Here is a 20,094-nt window from a genome sequence, read left to right as displayed (position 1 = left end):
ATGCAGCTTGATTTTGTCATACCATAGATATGCATGCCAACCAAAAGCATTGTTAAAACCTTCCAGATCCAAAATGTCTGTGTTCTCGAGGAGCATCCATTCTTTCAGCCAGCAAAAAGCTGCTGCCTCATAGTACAATTTTAAGTCCGGCAGGGCAAAACCCCCTCTTTCTTTAGCGTCTGTCAATATTTTAAATTTGATCCTGGGCTTTTTGCCCTGCCAGACAAATTTCGAAATATCTTTCTGCCACCTCTTGAAACATTCCATCTTATCAAGAATCTGCAAGGTCTGAAACAAAAATAACATTCTAGGCAATACATTCATTTTAATCACTGCAATTCGGCCTAACATTGACAATTTCAAATTTGACCATATTTCTAGATCTTTTTTAATCTCTGACCAACATTTTTCATAGTTGTCCTTATACAAATTCACATTTTTGGATGTCAGATAGACCCCTAGGTATTTCACCTTCTTGACCACCGTCAACCCTGTCTCCTCTTGGAATTTCTCTTTTTCCGTATCTGTTAAATTTTTCCCTAAAACTTTGGTTTTTTGCTTATTCAACTTAAATCCAGCTACCTGGCCAAACTGTTGGATTATTTCCAGGACCTTTTTTGTACTAGTGTTTGGCTCTTGCAAAGTCAGTACTAGGTCATCTGCAAAGGCTCTTAACTTATACTGTTTAGCTCCGACCTGCACTCCTTTAACCTGCTGGTCATTCCTAATCATATTCAGCAACACCTCCAGAACTGAAATGAAGAGTAATGGGGAAATTGGGCACCCCTGTCGTGTTCCTTTTTCTATCTTAAGTTCCTCAGTTACTACATTATTTACAATCAATTTAGCTTTTTGTTCAGAATATATTGCAGCCATACCATTCTCAAAACCTTGGCCTACCCCCATCCCATGAAGATTCTTTTTCATAAAGCTCCAAGAAATATTGTCAAAGGCTTTCTCCGCATCCACAAAAATCAGTACTGCTTTAGTATTTATATTCACCTCTAGCTTTTCCAAAATGTCTATTATATTCCTTACATTGTCTGCTAGGTGTCTTTTTGGGAGAAAGCCTGCTTGGTTCGTATGAATCTTCTCCAACAGCACTTTTTTAAATCTTTTTGCCAAAATGTCTGCAAAAATTTTGTAATCCACATTAAGTAGTGATATTGGGCGGTAGTTCTTCAGTTGAGTCTTTTCAGTCTCTGTCTTTGGTATGAGTGAAATATATGCTTCTTTCCACGATTCAGGTGCCTTTTTTCCCTCAAGGATCTCATTACAGACTTCTTTTAGTGGTTGAATCAACCATTCCTTCAGCGATTTGTAGTATCTTGAAGTCAGTCCATCTGGTCCTGGAGATTTGCCCAGTTGCATATTCTGAATGGCAGCCTCTATCTCTTGTTCTGTTATTCTCTGGTTCAGATCCATCTTGCTTTGATGAGAGATTTTTTGTAATCCATATTTATCAAGGAATTTGTCTATATCTTCTTCATTTTGCGGGCCTTGAGTATAAAGTTTTTTAAAATAACTCAAGAAGCAATTTCTAATTTCATTAGGTTTAGATATATTCTTTCCATCCACTTCTAGGCTTGTAACTGTATTTAGTTTCTGCCTTTTCTTCAATTGCCATGCCAGAAGTTTGCCACATTTATTTGCTGATTCAAATGTCTTTTGTTTCATTTGCTTTATCTTCCATTCAATCTCTTGGTTCATCAATTCCATATATTGTGTTTGATATAACTTAATCTCTCTTAAAATCTCCTGGGACTTTGGTTTTGCTCTTAATTTTTTCTCTCCTTCCTTTATCTTTTCCAAAATCTTTTCTTTTTTCTCATTTTGTTTTTTCCTCTTTATTGAGTTTTGTTGAATCAAGAAACCTCGCATCACCGCTTTGCTTGCGTCCCAGATCACTCTTTTCTCCACGTCAGCCCTCAAATTTATTTCGAAATAGTCTTTTAAGGTTTTTTGGGCCTTCATAAGGATCTCCTTGTCTCGAAAGAGGGTGTCATTCATTCTCCATCTAAATTGACCAGTTGTTGTAAGTTTCATTTCCATCTTCACGGCGTTATGGTCGGAGCAAGTTTTTGGGCAGATTTCTACCTTCTTAATCTTTGGAGCCATACCACTAGTAATCCAAATTTGATCGATTCTGGTCCAGGTCATCATTGCTTGGGAGAAAAAGGTTCCCTCTCTCTCCAGAGGGTTCCTTGTTCTCCATATATCTATCAAGTCCATGTTTTCGGTCATTTCAAAAAAGGTCCTAGGAAGTCTCCCTTCCTTGGTAACTGTCAGTCTTTGTGCCTTGTCCATGTTGGTGGAGACCACACCGTTCATGTCTCCCATAATTATCATATTGTAATCCAAATAGTCCGTCAGAGTTTCATGAAGTCTCTTAAAAAAGTCAGATTTACCTTCATTTGGTGCATAGATTCCAACAACTAAGAATTTTTCTCCTTGTACTTGTATTTCCACTGCCAAATATCTCCCTTGCTCATCTTTAAACATCATTTTTGGGGCCCATTTCTCTTTTACATAAATCACAACTCCTCTTTTTTTAACTTTGTCTGATGAGATAAATTCTTGTCCTAGTCTTTTGTTTGTAAGTAATCTCCTGTGAGCTCTGGTTATGTGGGTTTCTTGTAGACATATCAAGTCCAGTTGTTCTCTGTTCAAAATGTGAAAAACTTGTCTTCTCTTCAAAGGCCCATTGAGCCCATTACAATTCCAGGTAAGAAATTGCAGAGCCATTTTGTTATTTCTCTGACACTCCTCCAACAGCTCCAAGTTGTTGCTCTTCCTCTGATGGTGGTGGTTTGTGTCCAAGCGAGAGATTCAGAATGTCTAATGCTCTCCTCTGTTCTGCAATTGGGTCCACAGTCCCCTTCTGCAGGTCCTCTTGATTTCTTTCCAAAAATTTGTCTTTGTCTTTAATAGTCTTTATTTTGACCTTCTTTCCCTTGTAATCAAAAGACAGTCCCTGTGGGAATTCCCACCTGAAGCGGATGGCGTTTTTCTTTAACAGAAGAGCTAAGTCCTTATAGAAGTTTCTCAAATCCAAAATATATTTTGGGATGTCTTTAAAAATCTGTGCAGCTGAGTTTCCAATTTGCAAGGCCTTTTCAAAGTGTAGTCCTAGTATTTTATCTCTTTCTTCCTTAGATCTAAGTGTAATCAGGCAGTCTCTTGGGGTCTTTCTATCCTGCTTTTTGCCCAATCTGAAGGCTGTTGTAATTTTAAATTCGTCTTCCTCCAGATCCCAACAATCAGCAAACTCCTGTGTTAAAAACTCCGCAAGGTTGTCACTTTCGTTCTCTGGAATCAATCTCAATTTCAAATTTCTCTCTTTTCTCTGTAATTCCCACAGAGCCAAAGTTGCGTCGTGCTCATGGACCTTCTTGGCAATCGGTTCTAAATTCTCTTGTGTCTCACCAGCGATGGCTCTTGCTTCTTCAGCAATTTTACGTGTAGTAGAATTTTCCTCAACCAATTTGTTTATAGATTCTGTGTTCTGGTCTAGTCTTGCTGATATTTCTGTTAATTTTTGTGTATTTTCTGAAGTCTGTTTTGTCAAAGACTCCAGGGATTGATTTATCTTGAGGAGGGCTTCAGTCACGGCTTCCATAGAGACAGCTGTCACTTTTTCTTGTCCTGTTATTCCTGCAAGTCCGGCAGTTACGCCTGAAATTGAGCCTCTTTTCTTTAACTGTTGTTGCTGCAGCTGGTGCTGTTGTTGTTGTTTGGTCTTGGCCCTTGTGACTATCTCTTCTTGTGAACCACTCATGTCAAGGTCGTTTCCCACGGGAGCTATTCCCCACTGGAAAATTCCACTGTCTTAGACTGGGCCAACCTTTACTTTACCCTCTAGGGGGAGCAAATCAAAATGGCCAAATATAAAATGTCCAAATACAAAGGCAAAGAGAATATCCAAATACGTAAGAAAGAGAGAAAGAGAAAAATTAAAGCAAGTGCAGCTGGAGGCTTGTAACTGCAAATTGCCACAATTTCCCAGTAGATACTGTCTAATATACTGTATCCAGGCAGTGCAGAAACTTTGTATCACAATGTAACTTTCACAGGAAAAAGTCAGTTCAGTGTCCTATTGTCCTATAAGGCAGACCGTTTCATGTTCTTAAGACAGCTGAGGCAGCAGAGAGTTTTTCTTTTAAATAAATCATGCAGTTGTCAAAATCTCTCTTGCCTCCCCTCTGCCCTGCTAGCTAGAGGGGAGATCTAAAGTCCAAATGTCAGGTTTGATTAAATAAAAACAAAGTCTTTAACGGATGCAGCTTTAGAGTTCCGTTGCTTTCACTTTCATGCAGTCGGGGGGAGGCAGACTTCCTTGATTTTAACCTCCCCGCTTTCAGCCAAATCTCCAAATTTTAGATCCAAATAAAAGTTCCGTTTTACTCACGGGTTTTTTCTGTCCGTAATTTACAGGAAGGAATCGGCGCTCTCCACTAATAGCGACGCGGCTTCACCCTGCGGGCTGGGTAGCGATTCTCAGCACCGCGCTCCCCCGATGTCGTTCCAGAGCCTTTAAAAAGGCTCTTTCTGCGGTAAAGAGGGGGCGCTTTTGGTGCCCACCGAATCTCCTCGTTCACAGGCTTCCGCGCCTGTGATTTTAGGGGTCCCCCGCTTGCCGTAGCGGTACAGACCCGAACTCGCAGGGCAGTCCTTCTCCGGAGCTCGGAAAAAGGACCGCCATTAGCGCTGGCGCCGACCGGAAGTCCTATATCACATTTTTAACTGAATCTGCTCAGGTGCGGATATAACCAACCCTTTGGTAATAGTTTACAAAGCTCTTGAAATCAGGATACCTAAGAAACCCCCTTCTGACCTGTATGATTATGGAGTTCTTCAGATGGGAACCTCTGCATGTTCCACATATTCAGTGGCTCCTTGGAGTAGAGCTTAGTGCTTTTGGTGCCTGCTCTGCCTCTTGAAGGACGTGGGTGGTGCTGTGGGTTAAACCACAAAGCCTAGGACTTGCCGATCAGAAGGTCGGCAGTTCGAATCCCCGTGACGGGGTGAGCTCCCGTTGCTCGGTTCTTCTCCTGCCTAGCAGTTCGAAAGCATGTCAAAGTGCAAGTAGATAAATAGGTACCGCTCTGGCGGGAAGGTAAACAGCGTTTCCGTGCGCAGCTCTGGTTCGCCAGAAGCGGCTTAGTCATGCTGGCTACATGACCTGGAAGCTGTACGCTGGCTCCCTCGGCCAATAAAGCGAGATGAGCGCCGCAACCCCAGAGTCAGCCACGACTGGACCTAATGGTCAGAGGTCCCTTTACCTTTGCCTGCCTCTTGAAATTAGACAAGTGCTAACTGTTCTGTGTTTTTGATGCCAGCTCAAAACTTTTCTGTTACATAGACAATTCCAGAATATTGATGATGGGCAACGTTGCTACTGACCTTTGTTTAGATTAATTCTATTGTGTTTTATATAGTACAGTATATAGTATATTGTTTATATATATATTTTCATTTTGTGAATACCACTTCTATTTTTTTCTGAATATGAACCTCTGCTTTTCAACATTCAAAACTGTGTTCCATTGACTTCAATGGGACTTGAAGGTAGGTGCACATGGAACTGCTTGTATGCTAGCATGCAGTAAGAAAGGATATGAAAGCAAATGAGTAAACAAATATCTAGACTGCAAAACAAAGCACTTTTTGATAGACAAATTATTTTCCTTTCTTCTTTGTGCCAGCAAAGCCAAATCATCCATAATTCTGCTGTGCCTGAATGTTTGTAACGTAACGGTATATGTGCTTGCATTTACAGGCCATACATAGTAACAGACTTCATGGGCATCAGGAACGAAAGTTTTATGAAGGTAGCAGCCGTGGGGACCTGGATGGGAGACTTTGTCACAGCTTGGATGGTAAGCGGGGGGAAAGGGAAAGTTGAACCAGAAAAGTGTAATTGGTGATTGAAATCCAGAACAGTCAGAAGGCCTTTAAAAGCACAATTCGAACCAAATAAGCCCCAAGGTCACAGTGGCATGATGAATAACAGCTGGATGTTTTTGTGCATTGGAAATACAAAGACGCTATAGTCAGGATGACTTAGGTGCTGAATTGTTCCCTTGATGTCAATATGAGTCCTGGCTAGGAATGCAGAAGCCGATTTCATTGTTGTTGTGAAATGGAATAATGGAATAAATATTAACTGTTGTCAGTGACTGGACATTTTTTATATATATTTGATGGGTGAAAGGGAGGTAATGCAATCTTCCACCTGAAAATAAAAAGTCTCATTTCCTTACTTGCCTCTAGAAAGTGTTGATATTTTTACTTGGCTTAACTTTTGAGTGGCAGGCTAGGTACTGAGACTTGTATCCAATGCAGTGCTAAGGAACTTGTCCGTCAGTGCAAGGGTAATGGGGCTTTCACCACTCTCCTCTTGCTGTGCACTCCCTACAACTGTTCTGGGTTTGCCCCCAACCCTCCAGAACAGATTTGGGAAGGGCACAGGGTGCGTTTTGGCGGCGGCGGGGGGGGTGATGGAGAAAGTCCCACTGTACAAGTAGAAATTCTTGTACTGATCGGACAGCTACTCACTGCTGCATTGGATAGAAACCTAGATTGTTTGGATTCAATAGGTAATTCAGTGCTGCCATTTTAGTTCTGTTTCTTTTAATTATTTCCATAATATTTTTTTAAAGTAATATATCTTTTTGGCCTTTATAATATACTTATTTTGCTGTAGAAATGCATCGCAATAAAATGAGGAACAAAGACCCCAACTCCTATCAGATGCATAGAGCATGGCCAGCTGTCAAGAACGATGGGAGTTGTAGTCCTAAAATATCTGCAGGTTTCCCACCCCTGATCCAAACCTTTAGAAAACGATTGTCTGAACAGGCTGAACATGGACATCAACCACTTAGCTTTCTGACTATATGACTCCAAAAGATGAGCAAGGAGGAAAAACCAATGCTGGAATGTTTATCTAGCAATCCTTGGGCCTTGTGATAGACATTATTCACATAAATGGACGCGGGTGGTGCTATGGTCTAAACCATTGAGCCCCTTGGGTTTTCCAATCAGAAGGTGGGCGGTTCAAATCCCTGTGACAGGGTGAGCTCCCGTTGTTCTGTCCCAGTTCCTGCCAATCAGTTCGAAAGCACACCAGTGCATGTAGATAAATAGCTACCACTGCGGTGGGAAGGTAAATGGCGTTTCCGTGTGCTCTGGTTTCTGTTGTGCCTGAAGCGATTTAGTCATGCTGGCCACATGACCTGGAAAGCTGTCTGTGGACAAACACCATCTCCCTTGGCCTGAAAGCAAGATGAGCGGCGCAACCCCATAGGGGCCTTTGACTGGACTTAACCATCCAGGGGTCCTTTACCTTTATGGCTACCTAAATGCTGGCCTTTTTTTTTGGGGGGGGGGTTAAAATGAATTGTCAGGGACTGGCCAGACGCTGATGAGTGTTCACCAGAGGAAGTGGAGCTGGAGTCTGATTTGGGAGAGGGGGGCAGGGGTCTGTGGCGAACTGTACAAGCCAGCAGGCAAGAATCAAAGAGGGGAAAGCTTCAGAGCTGGAGAAAGAGGCAGACCAGGCAAGGGAAGGGCTTGGTGCCACCCTCTCCTGGACCATTGTCTCCCAGAACCAGGAGAGAACTGAAGTGGATAGAGTGGAAGCTTCCATGCAGGTGTAGTTTCCGGCTACAAGCACACAGCCCATTGGGCTAAGGTGCATTAACTGGTGGAGGGGGAGTGGTTCCCAGGTGCTGCAACTCATCCATAGAATGTGAATTGAAGCTTTGAATAGCTGCCCGGGCATTAGATTGGTGTGCATAAGTCTCCAGAGCATAAGTGCATAAGTGCATAAGTCTCCAGAGCTGCAGAAGCCACTTTGTTATCTTTCAGAATAAAGAGTTCTCTCCTGTGTGCATGTCTTTGACCAGGAAGGACCCTTGACAGGAATGATGTAAGAATTAAAAGCAAGCAGTACCAGATTTGTTGTTTTCCATGTCTGCAGGGAAATCATCTAAATTTTCCTCATTTATCTTGTATCTATCTGGAGCAAATCAAAACTGGGGGGAAAAACAGGATCAATGATATATTTGCTTTCAGACACTGTGGTCTACAGCGGAGTGTCCAAAACAAATTACAGTATTTTGATTTGGTGACCATGAAAAACAAGCACACAACAAATCATCACCTGGGACTGATTTAGAAGAAGAACAACAGAGTTGCTGCAGGGATGGATGTTGGCACCTCAGAGTTTCCAGAAAACCATTTATCATTCAGCTGACTATGAGTGTGGTCTTTTTCCATCTTGTCTTCTCTGTGTTAATTTTTTTTTTAATTTTTTTTGGAAGAAAGATATTGCATGATTTAGTGGTTAACAGACATTGTTTGATCATGGTTGTCTTTCAAGAAGCTCAGTTTTCAACCAAAGTGCAACAGGCAGTGCACCCACGCTGGTGATTAGGAAACAGCTAATAAAAAGTCTGTGACAAACAGCACTACGTAATCATAATAGCTAATTAACCTAACCCAGAACCTAGTTTTTGTTGGCATCTGTCAACAGACAATGGTGTGCACCTCCAAGAGTGAAGTCACACTGCTGTGTTAACAAGCGTCCAAGTGACCTCCATGGGGCACAAATCTGGGCAGTGTATATGGATTTCCCAGACTGTCCTCAAACTGAGCCTCTCTCTTTTTTCTAACCCTTCTAAAAATATTAAGAAAACTTTAAAGAAAATCCCTCCCAAGGCTATATTCTTATGAAATAGTAAATTCCTGGCTGTTTGGCTTCACTTTTACAAATGGTGCATTTCTCTTTTCTTATTTACACATTTCTTTTAAAGAATCCATACATTTGTTTCTGGGGAGTATTTACTGGATCTGTACTGATATAGGCTCGTATACCAAGATAATTGAACAGAAGGATGATTTGGGACAATGTACCTGTCCTTTGGGATGCGGGTGGCGCTGTGGTCTAAACCACTAAGTCTAGGGCTTGCCAATCAGAAGGTCGGCAGTTCGAATCCCCGCGATGGGGTGAGTTCCTGACTGGACCTAACAGTTAGGGTCCCTTTACCTTTACCTTTAGCTGTCCTTTAGAAGCCCCATGACACTACCCCCTGTTCAAGAGGGCCCCAACCCCCTTGGAGAGGTTTTTCAGAGGGCACATGGGGAAAAGAAGGAGTGGAACACTTTCCTTTCACTTACTTCCATTCACTTAGCATGGAATCCAAACCTTTGTGCTTTTATTTACCTTCAGTAATAGGGCAAACTCTATGTGGATAAAGAAGGTATCTGTAAGTTGCATAGTCAGGTAGCAAAATGGAGTTAAATCTGATTGAAGGATTGTATGTGTTTTTGAATGAAGGTTACCATGAGTGCATAGATGTCTTTGAAGAAAGGTGTTCATGAAACTTTGGCTCATTAATCTCCGCAACCTTATCTGTCTGGCCTCTTAGCCCTCCAACCTCCTGTCGCTCCCTAGCAAACCATTTTAGCAGTTTACTGGTGCCAGGCCTCACTTTCCAGTGGCTTGTCAACAATTTTGTGGGTGGTAACCGCAGTAATGAAGATCTATTGAGGTGGTGCTTTATATTCTGTGATGTCCTCCAATCAAGGTGACGCTACACAGGAGACAATTAAGAACCTTTGTTGCTGCAATAGGTTTTGTTTATTGCAGGGCATTTTGTCAAAGTTTCTGAAGCAAGTTAACTCTTCAGATGTCTGTGGTATAAAATGAAGCAAAGCCATGATAATGGCACTCTTGAATTGCACTTTTTTTTTGAAGAACACACAAAATATAAACAGAAATTTCCCAGGCAGATGTTCAAAGCACATCTGTATTTACACGAAAGGGCCAAGGCTCACATGGTGTGTTTAACAGCTTGAATACACGTTGATTTGTGTTTATCCTTTTTGTTTTGTTCATTTATTGCTAGAAAGAAATTGATTGGGCAATCTGTAGTAAGGGAATCAGGTGGCTTATTTGGCATTATTCTAGGGCCATGTCTAAATGAAGTCACTGGTTAGGGATAATGAGAAGACATCTGGAAGACAACAGGCTTCTCAGCCCTGTTTTCATTTGTAAGTTTCTGTTTGTTTGTAATGTGATCTCTGCCTCAAAGACAGATATATCTGGATCAAACCTGGTGCGCATGTTCAGTGAATCCTCCTGGAAAAGAAATATGGATAGAGAAGGGGTTTGAACATGAAATGAACAATGATGTTCTGGATGTGCACATTGATTTTGATTTCAGTACCTCCGTCTTCAAGTCAGGTACCATATTGTAATAGATTTTGCATTTGATTCTCCATTTGAAAGCAGACCTGAGGACTGAGTTGATATTTGAACTTGAAATGTATAATTTTTAATGCATTTGCTTACCATACCCCTTCCCATTATCTTGGTATCCATTGGAGTTTCTGCAGTACAAAGAAACAAACCTGCAAACTAATGGAATGCCAAATAATCACATTAAACCAACTATAACAGATTCTTTGTATGTTTCAAGGTGCAATCACGGGCCGTATATCACTGATACCTAAAATTTTTCACTTTTCTCTGTCATTTCCTTTTTCTTCTTATAATTGTGTTATACAGCCTGCATCCAAGGGCATCAAGGTAGCATCACATATGGGTTGATTTCCTAACTAGTATATACAAGATGGGTTAAGCTGAAATATGTTGACTGGCTCAAGGTCACCGAGAGAGCTTCATGGCAGAGCAGAAATTTGGACCCGACTTCTTAACTGCAGACCCATTGCATTTTATCTAATTGTGTTCTTCTGTGCTATGTGATCCAGCAGAGGCTACTGTTAGTAGAAAAAGAAGGGTCCGTCCCTCCTGATGTTCCCTGCCTTCTGCTTAATCTGCTTGATGGTTATGGGTCCTTTAGGGACAGAGTGGGAGGTGGTTAGGGGGACTACAGGAAAGTGGGGGGATTTGCAGTAATCACCCCCCTCTGCCAATTGCAGAAGCTTCTGCCGGATCAAACAGGCTTCTGTCCATGGAGGGGCACAACTGGATACATATCATTGCCCTAACCACTACACCACACTACGTCTTTAGAACAACTTTTTCCTTAGTGTCCTGAAAGCTAACAACAACTTCATCCAATAATTGCCAGTACCTTCCCTGGCTCTTCTGTCCATTCCAGATTTTCTTTTCTCATTAATCTGTTCTGTTAATTTGAGGATGCATGATTAGAATGTGCTTTGAGTTTGGCCTCCATAGTGGGTGAGGTGGGGAACAGAAAACATTTTTCAGCCCCAAGGGTGTATTTCTTCATTGGGAACCTTCCAGGAGCCAGACAATGGATGTCAGTCTTTTGTGCAGATAGCTAACATTCCAGCCAGTCAGATGTTTCTAAACTCACACATCACTCCATCCAGGCAAGCAAGAGGCATGATTGCAATGCAAAAACACATTTTTTTAAAGCACTCAAAGGGTGTGCAGTGCAGGGCAACTGAGCTGTGTGGCCCAGGGAAAGAGAGCAGGATCTGGGTTTGAGGGGTGGCCTGAAAGAGTCCTGAGAGACAGAGGCCTAGAGTTCCTAATGGTAGGACCCAATGGATCACGAGCAGAAGGACAATAGCTACTATGAAGAAGAAGAAGAGTAGTTTGGATTTGATATCCCGCCTTTCACTCCCTTTTCAGGAGTCTCAAAGCAGCTCACATTCTCCTTTTCCCTTCCTCCCCCACAACAAGCACTCTGTGAGGTGAGTGGGGCTGAGAGACTTCAGAGAAGTGTGACTGGCCCAAGGTCACCCAGCAGCTGCATGTGGAGGAGCCGAGACGCGAACCCGGTTCCCCAGATTACGAGACTACCGCTCTTAACCACTACACCACACTGGCTCTCATGATACTACTATGATAATAGTATCATGCCAAGTCATGTCAAAAATGAAGGAAGATCTCCTCTTATACAGCATGCCATTCCTTTCTTACCATTTAGTAAAGGACAAGTGGAACAATTTATTTTACAACCAGCTTCAAGTTGCCATGTTCATAGGGCAGCATGTATATATATATACATATACATACATATATATTATATATTTACATACATATAAATCACTCAAGATATCCCTCAAGTAATTAATGAACAAAAGAAGAAAAGACACACTAACCTGGGAACTTCCTCTCTGCCCAGAACGTTGGAGGCTATACACCACACCCCCTCAACAGTATTTATAGGAACTCAAACACTGAGATCCTGCTCTGTTCCAGTAACAAGAAGCCGAAAGCACCAGCCTGAAGATGACGAGTGAGACCTCGTCGAAACGTCGCCTAGACACCCCAACTCTTACACGGGAAGACACCCGAAGACACCAAAACCTGCATTCCTGTACCCGTGAAAATCTACGAAAGCATATATATATATATATATATATATACACACATACATATATATATATATGTATACATACATATATATATATATATATATATATATATTTGCTTTCGTAGATTTTCACGGGTACAGGAATGCAGGTTTTGGTGTTTTCGGGTATCTTCCCGTGTAAGAGTTGGGGTGTCTAGGCGACGTTTCGACGAGGTCTCACTCGTCATCTTCAGGCTGGTGCTTTCGGCTTCTTGTTACTAGAACAGAGCAGGATCTCAGTGTTTGAGTTCCTATAAATACTGTTGAGGCTATACACCACACCCCCTCAACAGTATTTATAGGAACTCAAACACTGAGATCCTGCTCTGTTCTAGTAACAAGAAGCCGAAAGCACCAGCCTGAAGATGACGAGTGAGACCTCGTCGAAACGTCGCCTAGACACCCCAACTCTTACACGGGAAGATACCCGAAAACACCAAAACCTGCATATATATATATATATATATATATATATATATATATATATACACACACACACATACATACACACACACACACACACACACACACACACACACACACACATCTATCTATCTATCTATCATCTATCTATCTATCTATCTATATATATGAAATTGCTACCCATTTCCTGATAATTCCATGCAGGCTCAGGACCGCAGTTGGGGAAGCCCCAAACTCTCCGACTGACGTCGTCACTGAGTCACTGTTGTGTCAAGAAATTGGGCATGACAATTCCGGTTACGATCAAAGTCCATCTTTCTGATTGTTTTTCTTCCTCTGAGATATAATTGAATTTGCAGCAGCATCTGAAGTACAGTGCAGCTAACAACTCTGTACTTCAGAGGTGGAAATGAAATTAAACTGTGAAGCGTGAAATGGAAAAAATGAAATGGATAAGATATATAACTAAAGTTGCCTGGTGCAAGCATCGCTGCGCAGGGATGTAACGAATGACCTCATTAGGGGTAGTAAGGTGCTATTCATAGCAGCAAGCACCTGTTCTTGCGGGTGGGGGTTTCTTATACAGTCTCTCTCTCTCTCTCTCTCTCTCTCTCTCTCTCTCTCTCTCTCTCTCCTTTCTCCATCTCCAGAGGGATTTCTGCTTAGCCAACTATTCAATATACAATATACTGACACAGTGTTTCCCAAACTCTGTGAAATTACACACTAAACATCACTGGATTGTAAGAACATAAGAAGAGCCTGTTCGATCAGGCAAATGGCCCATGTAGTCCATCATCTCATCTCTAAGGGGAGTACAACCTCATCCAGGACAGACTGAATTCCTGTTCCATTGTTGGCATTTCTTCTTACAGGGAGCTCTTCTGGGTAGCCAGTGTCCCAGCTGCCTTTTTAGTGCACATCTGGAAACAGAAAGGACCCATGGTTACAACCAGGAAGCCACTTGTGCCAACTAGTCAACCTGTGTGAATCATTCAGCAGTTGTAGTCAAACAAGTGAACAGGTTTCAGCATCAACTGAAACTGAAGTGGCCAGCACATCTGAGTCAAAGAACACAAGTTCTGTATATCCGTAAATAACTCCCTACATTAGTGGTCTGTCAAGGTGCACATTATTCTTAATTCAGAACATCTTGCTGTAGCTCCTGGAAGAAAAGCAATATACAAATTTAATGAAGGATGGTATACAAATTTAAGGAATAATAATAATAATAGTTTTCAGTGTGGAGGCTTTGAGAACAGATGTCTAATTTGCTTTTTACAATTTCTCTCGGAAGCTATGGCCATTTCACAACTGATGTTTCAACTGACATTTGCTTTTTCTGTATCTGCAAATCACATCACCAGGAGGCTACACTGACTACTTTGACCGTTCCATTTCCAAACGCTTTTCTTCTGCCTCATATTCTTCCCAGAATTTATTGTGCCTCACGTTAGTTCATCGGTGATCTGCTTTAGACGCAAACATGTTCCTGAGGCCGTGTATGACGATGCATTATTAATATACTCCTTGATATCAATATCTCCCAGTGACTTACATTCAAAAATTATAAAGACATTATTCTATTAAAAATGCATACAACACATTATCTCACACAAACAGCAACAATTCATATGTTATATATCTATATGTACATATGCAAAAAGCACACACACACCCCATAATAGTCATAGGAAGCTGTGGCTGCCTGCTGTAACAGTGGAGGACAGCTTGTGGGGTCTCCAAATCCTGTGGACTCCAGCTCCCTCACCATTGGCCACACTAAGTTGAACTGATGGGAGTTAATGGCTTCCAACAATGTCTGGAAGGTTTTGCCTATACCTGCTTTATAACGTGGAGTCATTTTATAAAGAACAGGGTAGGCAGATGTGGGGATTTTCCCTGTTTCCTAAAACATTACTTGAAAGAAGTATAACCCTTCAATTCCACCTGGAAAGTATTTTTATCTTCTTGCTCACCAGCCTCCTCAACAAATGTGACAAAGGGGGCGTACGGAAGGAGCCTGTGCCCGACATTAGACTAGTGAGGCTGGTGTTATCATCAGAGAAGGATTCAATTGACCATGCAAATTGAGCAGAAGAACTTGAATGGCTTAAATAGATGATCAAACAAAACCCTCTGTATCCCCCAGAGGGAAGGATTAGCAGCAGATGGCAGGGACACACAGCAAAAGGCTCACTTAATCCTTAAATTATGCCTCGGCTCGGTGAGACCTGGGAAAAAGAACGAATATATGGAGATGTCAAATGGTAAAATTTAATTGTTACAGGGAGAGGAGGGGAGAATATTTCTGGAAACAGAAAGAGTGAAAATGGTGCTTGTAGCTAAGTGCACCATCCTGTTTCGTTTTGGTTGTTAATTTCGATGCTGAGATAAGAGTGACTGTATTTCCTTATGATACCACCCTCTTGCAACTTAGCCTACGGCTGGAAGCAACACTGAATTTGGTCCCTTAGTTGCTTAGACAAAATTACCTGCTTTGCACGGAAATGGGGTAGGGGGTGGGGTGGGGGTGGGAGGGATATGTCTAAACTTGCAGGCTTAAGATGGCTGCTTTTATTTGCAGAAAAAACAGCCATGGTGCCCTGGTTCAAAATGTGATCCCAGTCCTAACTGGGACAGTACACCATAATTTTTCTCTCCTGGTTGCATTTTGTCTCCAAATACACAGCATTGGGTGCAGGTAGGAGTTGAGTTTCAGCAAAAATATGGCAGAAGCAGCAATCCTTATTGGCACTCAGCAACTGCTTTTTCTCTAAAATAAAAGCAGTCAGGGTTTCCCCCCTTCCCCAATCTGTTCTTACAGAGGTACCAAGGGGAAAAACCCTCCATAAATTACTTAATATGACTGAGATGAATGTTGGCAAGTGTAAATGGATTCATACTGAAATTCATTTGAATATTGCATTTGGTAAAACGGTCTCGAAACAGAGCAATCTAATCTTGTCTTTGCTGAGTTTTCTTTATTATTGTTTTACACGGCTTAGAATGGGGATTTCAAACACTTAAACTGATAGAAAGGCTGCAGAGTTGCCTTGCAAGTTTCCCCGAGTACCTTCTGAAATCTCCATTAAAAAGCTATTTGTGCATTTGCTTTACAGCAATCCACCTCTGCAAGTCATGAAAGGTATTGCTACCCTCCTACACTTGTGGAAATAAAAATGAGTTTGCATTTCATCAGGGATGATACAGAATTGAACTGCGCAACAAGGCTTTGAAATTGGCACAGCTCTTCTTTGAACATTCAGATGGAGAAAACCAAGTCCTGTAACCAGGAGGCATCTGTGGCCTTATAGGTTATTGTTGGTGCAGTCCAATTTTCTTCTTCCCATTCTTAGCTGTTTAGCTTTCCCCATAATTATTATACCTACAAACATGCTTGGTAGAAAAGCTCATTGGGTGGGATGGAGCTGCCGTGCCGGCTTTCTGGTAGGTGGGTCAGTGTTGCTTACCAGTGCAGTGTGTGTGCTTTCATGCCTCAATGTGCCAAGGATAAATGTACCAGTGCTGTAAGCATCCTGCCTATCACATTTTGCATTTTGTCATTCACAGACAGGCCCCTCCTGAGGTTAGAATCCTCATAGGCCCCAGGTGCCTGTGAGTGTCGCTATCTCATCAGCCCTTCTAGAGCCGCCTTGCGGTCTGCTGGTCTCCTAGTCTAGGCAGCCCAGAGAGATCTGTGTGTCAAAACTGTCAATAAAATTTAAATGGTTGACTAAATTGTATTGAGCTTTACCTCAGAGCCACCCCAAAGAACATAGTGGAGCCTAGCAGAGGCTGAAAGATTGACAGGAAGCACAGCAGGGACATGACCACACTTGCCGCCTAGTCAGTCATGAAGACTATAATTTCGCCAGGCTATTAGAGCAAATTACAAAGTGCATAGTGGGCCAAATCGCTGGCTGCTGTAAGTCCATTAACTTTGACTGAAATTCCCCGGGGGGTGGGGGAACCACTAGCCTGATATTGTGCTTTTGTACATGCTAAATACACATCCAGACATTTTTGTCAAATGAAATGTGAACACTTCCAGCTGTCAAAAATGTGCTTATAGTGTGTTCCAGCATTTTTTAATATAGCATTTTGACCTGGATCCCAACTACGTAAAGCTCAGGGTGTTGTTGTCGTTTTAAATGAACAATTCTCTCATAATTATTAAGGTATAATTGGCATGAGAGACTTACCAAACTCAGTGTTGTGATACCCTTTCCCATAGGTATCATTGGTCTTAATAAAGGTTGCTCGTTTCTCTCTCCATTTTGAGAGTGCTGTTGTTCTCGAATTGCATCATGGTATAATAATATATGTCTGCAAGATGCAGTGGATGAACAGCCACTATTGGAGCATGCCGTGGCAGTGGCATGGCTGACATTGAAAAGCTTTGAATGGGGACTGAGGAGATAAATGGAATTGGCTTGGTGGGTGTCACAAATATACCAAGAAACCTGGCAGAAGTTGGAGGCAGGGGACTAGCTGAAAGAAGATGATGGTAGACAAATCTCTGCCCAGAAGCAAGATGAAAATGGTAGTAAGAAGTAAGGGAGAAGAAGATTTCAAGGTTGAAGTGTCAGAGAACATCAGAAGCAGGAGTTTGAAAATGCCTGTGTACAGAGGCAAAGGAGCAGAGTGATGAGAGAGAAAATATGAGTTTACCCAGGGCTATTTTGACTCAACAATCGCAGTACGAAAATCCAGCGAAAAGAAGGCTCTATGGGACATGAGCGGTGCTTGGAGAAGTGCTTTTATGGAGAGGATACTTTTAAAGATAAAAACAGAAAACACGGGAACAGCTTGCATGTAGGAAGAGAAGCAAAGTGAGGCATGAAACATGACCCCTATCGCTGTAAGTTTCTGAGATGTTGAAAGATAACCCTATCCCAGGCAGTGACCAAAACAGTGGGAGGCAGGAGGATCTGAGTGGAAAACATGTTCCTTTTGAGGGACTAATGGGTCACCTAAGATGAAATACCAGTGAGTCAGAGAGAAGGAATAAGACAGATGGTGTGGAGAAGTCAGGATAATATGGATAACATTGTCATATTTTCCTCTCTTTCCCTGCAGAGTCTAGATACATGGGTTAATCAAGGATGCTAATGCTGAGATTATGTGGGCATAGGGATGGCAAGATGGCTGTGGAAAAGCTATTCAAGTGAATCTGCCCTGACATTAAAAAGCCCCCCCCCCCCCGTGCAGCAAGAATTTCCCTTTGCGCTTGAGCCACTTCACTATTGATCTGATGACAACATCCCTTCGTCAAGCCTGCTGAAGGAAAGCGGCAAGCCATTTATTTATTGCATATTTAAAAGTTTCAGATATTGCATTGCTCATAAATGGCCCATTTAGAAGATTAATAGTTCAGGGGGCGGAATTCTTTCATTTTTCCATTTGCATTCTGCTGCTGCTCATTCAAAAGCTAACCATTTTGTGTATAGTTTATTTTCATTTACTCCTGGACGCCCATTATAGTACAATTTGAACAGTAACTGATGTTTTGGTTTGAAAGCCCTTTGTCCTAAAATGTTCCATCACAGCCTACAGAAGTGTCTCGGGCTTTTAATTTTTGATGGTATAAAGAATGATGAGAGAAGTATTAAGGCTCCAATCCCCTCCATCGATTTCAGACTCATAAAGATAAAACTCTGCCGCACCAAGTTCAGACACCTGGGAGTACAACCTCAACAAACCATACCACCACAATTACAAACCCCTATGGTGACAAATTAACAAAGACCTGAAGAGATGGAGTAATACTAACTTCACTCTCTCCGAAAAAATAGCCACGATCAAAATGATCACCCTTCCAAAATTAACCTACCTATTCCAAACCCTTCCAATCTGGATTCCACCAACCCAACTCCACAAATGGCAGGAAAATAATACACTTATCTTCTCACACAAAAAACCAAGAATAAACCCCAAATACCTACACCTCCCCTCCTCAATAGGAGGAATCCCCAACACAGAACTATACTACTTTGCCTACCAAGTGCGCAGCATAATCCCACACGGTCTAGAAGATGAGACAAAACAATGGATACACTTCAACATGGCCTACCATGTCCTAGCCTTGTGATCCTCTGGAGCCAGGCCTCAGGTGAGTTCACAAGAAATGAGCTCCTGTGTGGCTGTGACTGTATCAGAAATGCACCTGTGTGGCGATATGAAAAAGGGCAACAGAACTACCATTCGGCTGTGCTGCATAACTATGAAGACCAGGGTGGGCATGCAGCGTTGGGATCTCCGCTTGGCCAAGCTGATAAAGCTAATTTTCTTCCCTCGAGTCTTCAGAATCGCTTCCCGACGAATAACGACCTGAGCCTTTGATAAGGCTCCAAGGCACGTTCCGTTCAGCAGAGTTTCCAGCACAGGAAAGAGACGAGAGGTTTGGGCTACATTGTAAAGAGTTTTATTTCTAAACTACGCAGACAAAAAAGACATCCTCTCTCTATGAAAGCAGAGAGCAACTGAACAAAGGAACAAAGGAAACAGGAAACCACTAACGTCACATCCCGTCTCCCCTCCCGTGAGACTTCCCACAGTCTGGAAGGTCACTGGAATGTACACAGAGTCCTGTGACTCCAAGCAGCTGCACAGTGATAAGAACAGAAACTAACATGCAGCACATCAGAAGAAGGTTTCAGAAGGATAGGGGGTGAAATGTCCGCCTTCCTCCCTTCACCCCCTTTTTGAGTCCTGAATAGCAGTAAAAGTTTCCTTTTCCTGCCTGTCTGAAGCATTCCTATTACATGCCAGGGATGACCTGCAACATTTTGCTGTAGGATCACACTTGTCATTTTATAATACATACTGGCCCATTGAGGAATATCAAATGTAGCAACTGAGTAGTTTAAATTAAATGTTAGCATAAGACAGCACTGGGGTGATATATTCCAACTGACCTGCATTGCTAAGCAAAGCTAGCCTCTGCGATTTTGTCAGTTCCCTTTCCCTAAATATCAGGTTTTGCTTCATAATCTGCCTGCCCCACGCAGACACACACCATTTAGCAGCATGCCACGAATGTATCCGGTCACCATGGGTAACCTGCTAAGAACTTGCAGCATATGGAAGTGGGCGTCTTGGCTGGGCAGTTCTCTGTGATTAAGCTTTACAGCTTGGCAGAGTCCCGAGTTATGAGGCAGGCAGAATGCTCGTTTTCCATATTGCCTTGCAGATGGAGTGTGTGTTGTTTTCTTCCCCAAAGTGAAAAGGAAATGGATGGACCAAGATAAGAACTTGTTGTGTCCAGCTCCCATGAGTGTTTGAAAGTTGTGGTTGGATCTGAGCTCTC

The 20,094-nt window shown here is 42.2% G+C and overlaps 1 protein-coding gene across 3 annotated transcripts in view; it reads left to right on the top strand.

Annotated features, from left to right (window-relative positions):
• The window catches only part of TMEM117 (transmembrane protein 117), a 233,791-nt gene that overhangs the window by 96,099 nt on the left and 117,598 nt on the right, over positions 1-20,094 (top strand). For all 3 annotated transcript variants that reach the window (XM_081211694.1, XM_081211695.1, XM_081211696.1), the window contains exon 4: positions 5,780-5,879. In XM_081211694.1, coding sequence (XP_081067820.1) covers positions 5,780-5,879 — 100 coding nt within the window. The remainder of the gene's footprint in view (positions 1-5,779; positions 5,880-20,094) is intronic.

This window comes from Podarcis bocagei, assembly GCF_964188305.1.
Source record: "Podarcis bocagei genome assembly, chromosome: 10".
NCBI lineage: Eukaryota > Metazoa > Chordata > Lepidosauria > Squamata > Lacertidae > Podarcis > Podarcis bocagei.
Note: the sequence above shows the minus strand (reverse complement) of the source record. Positions and strands in the feature narration are given on the sequence as shown.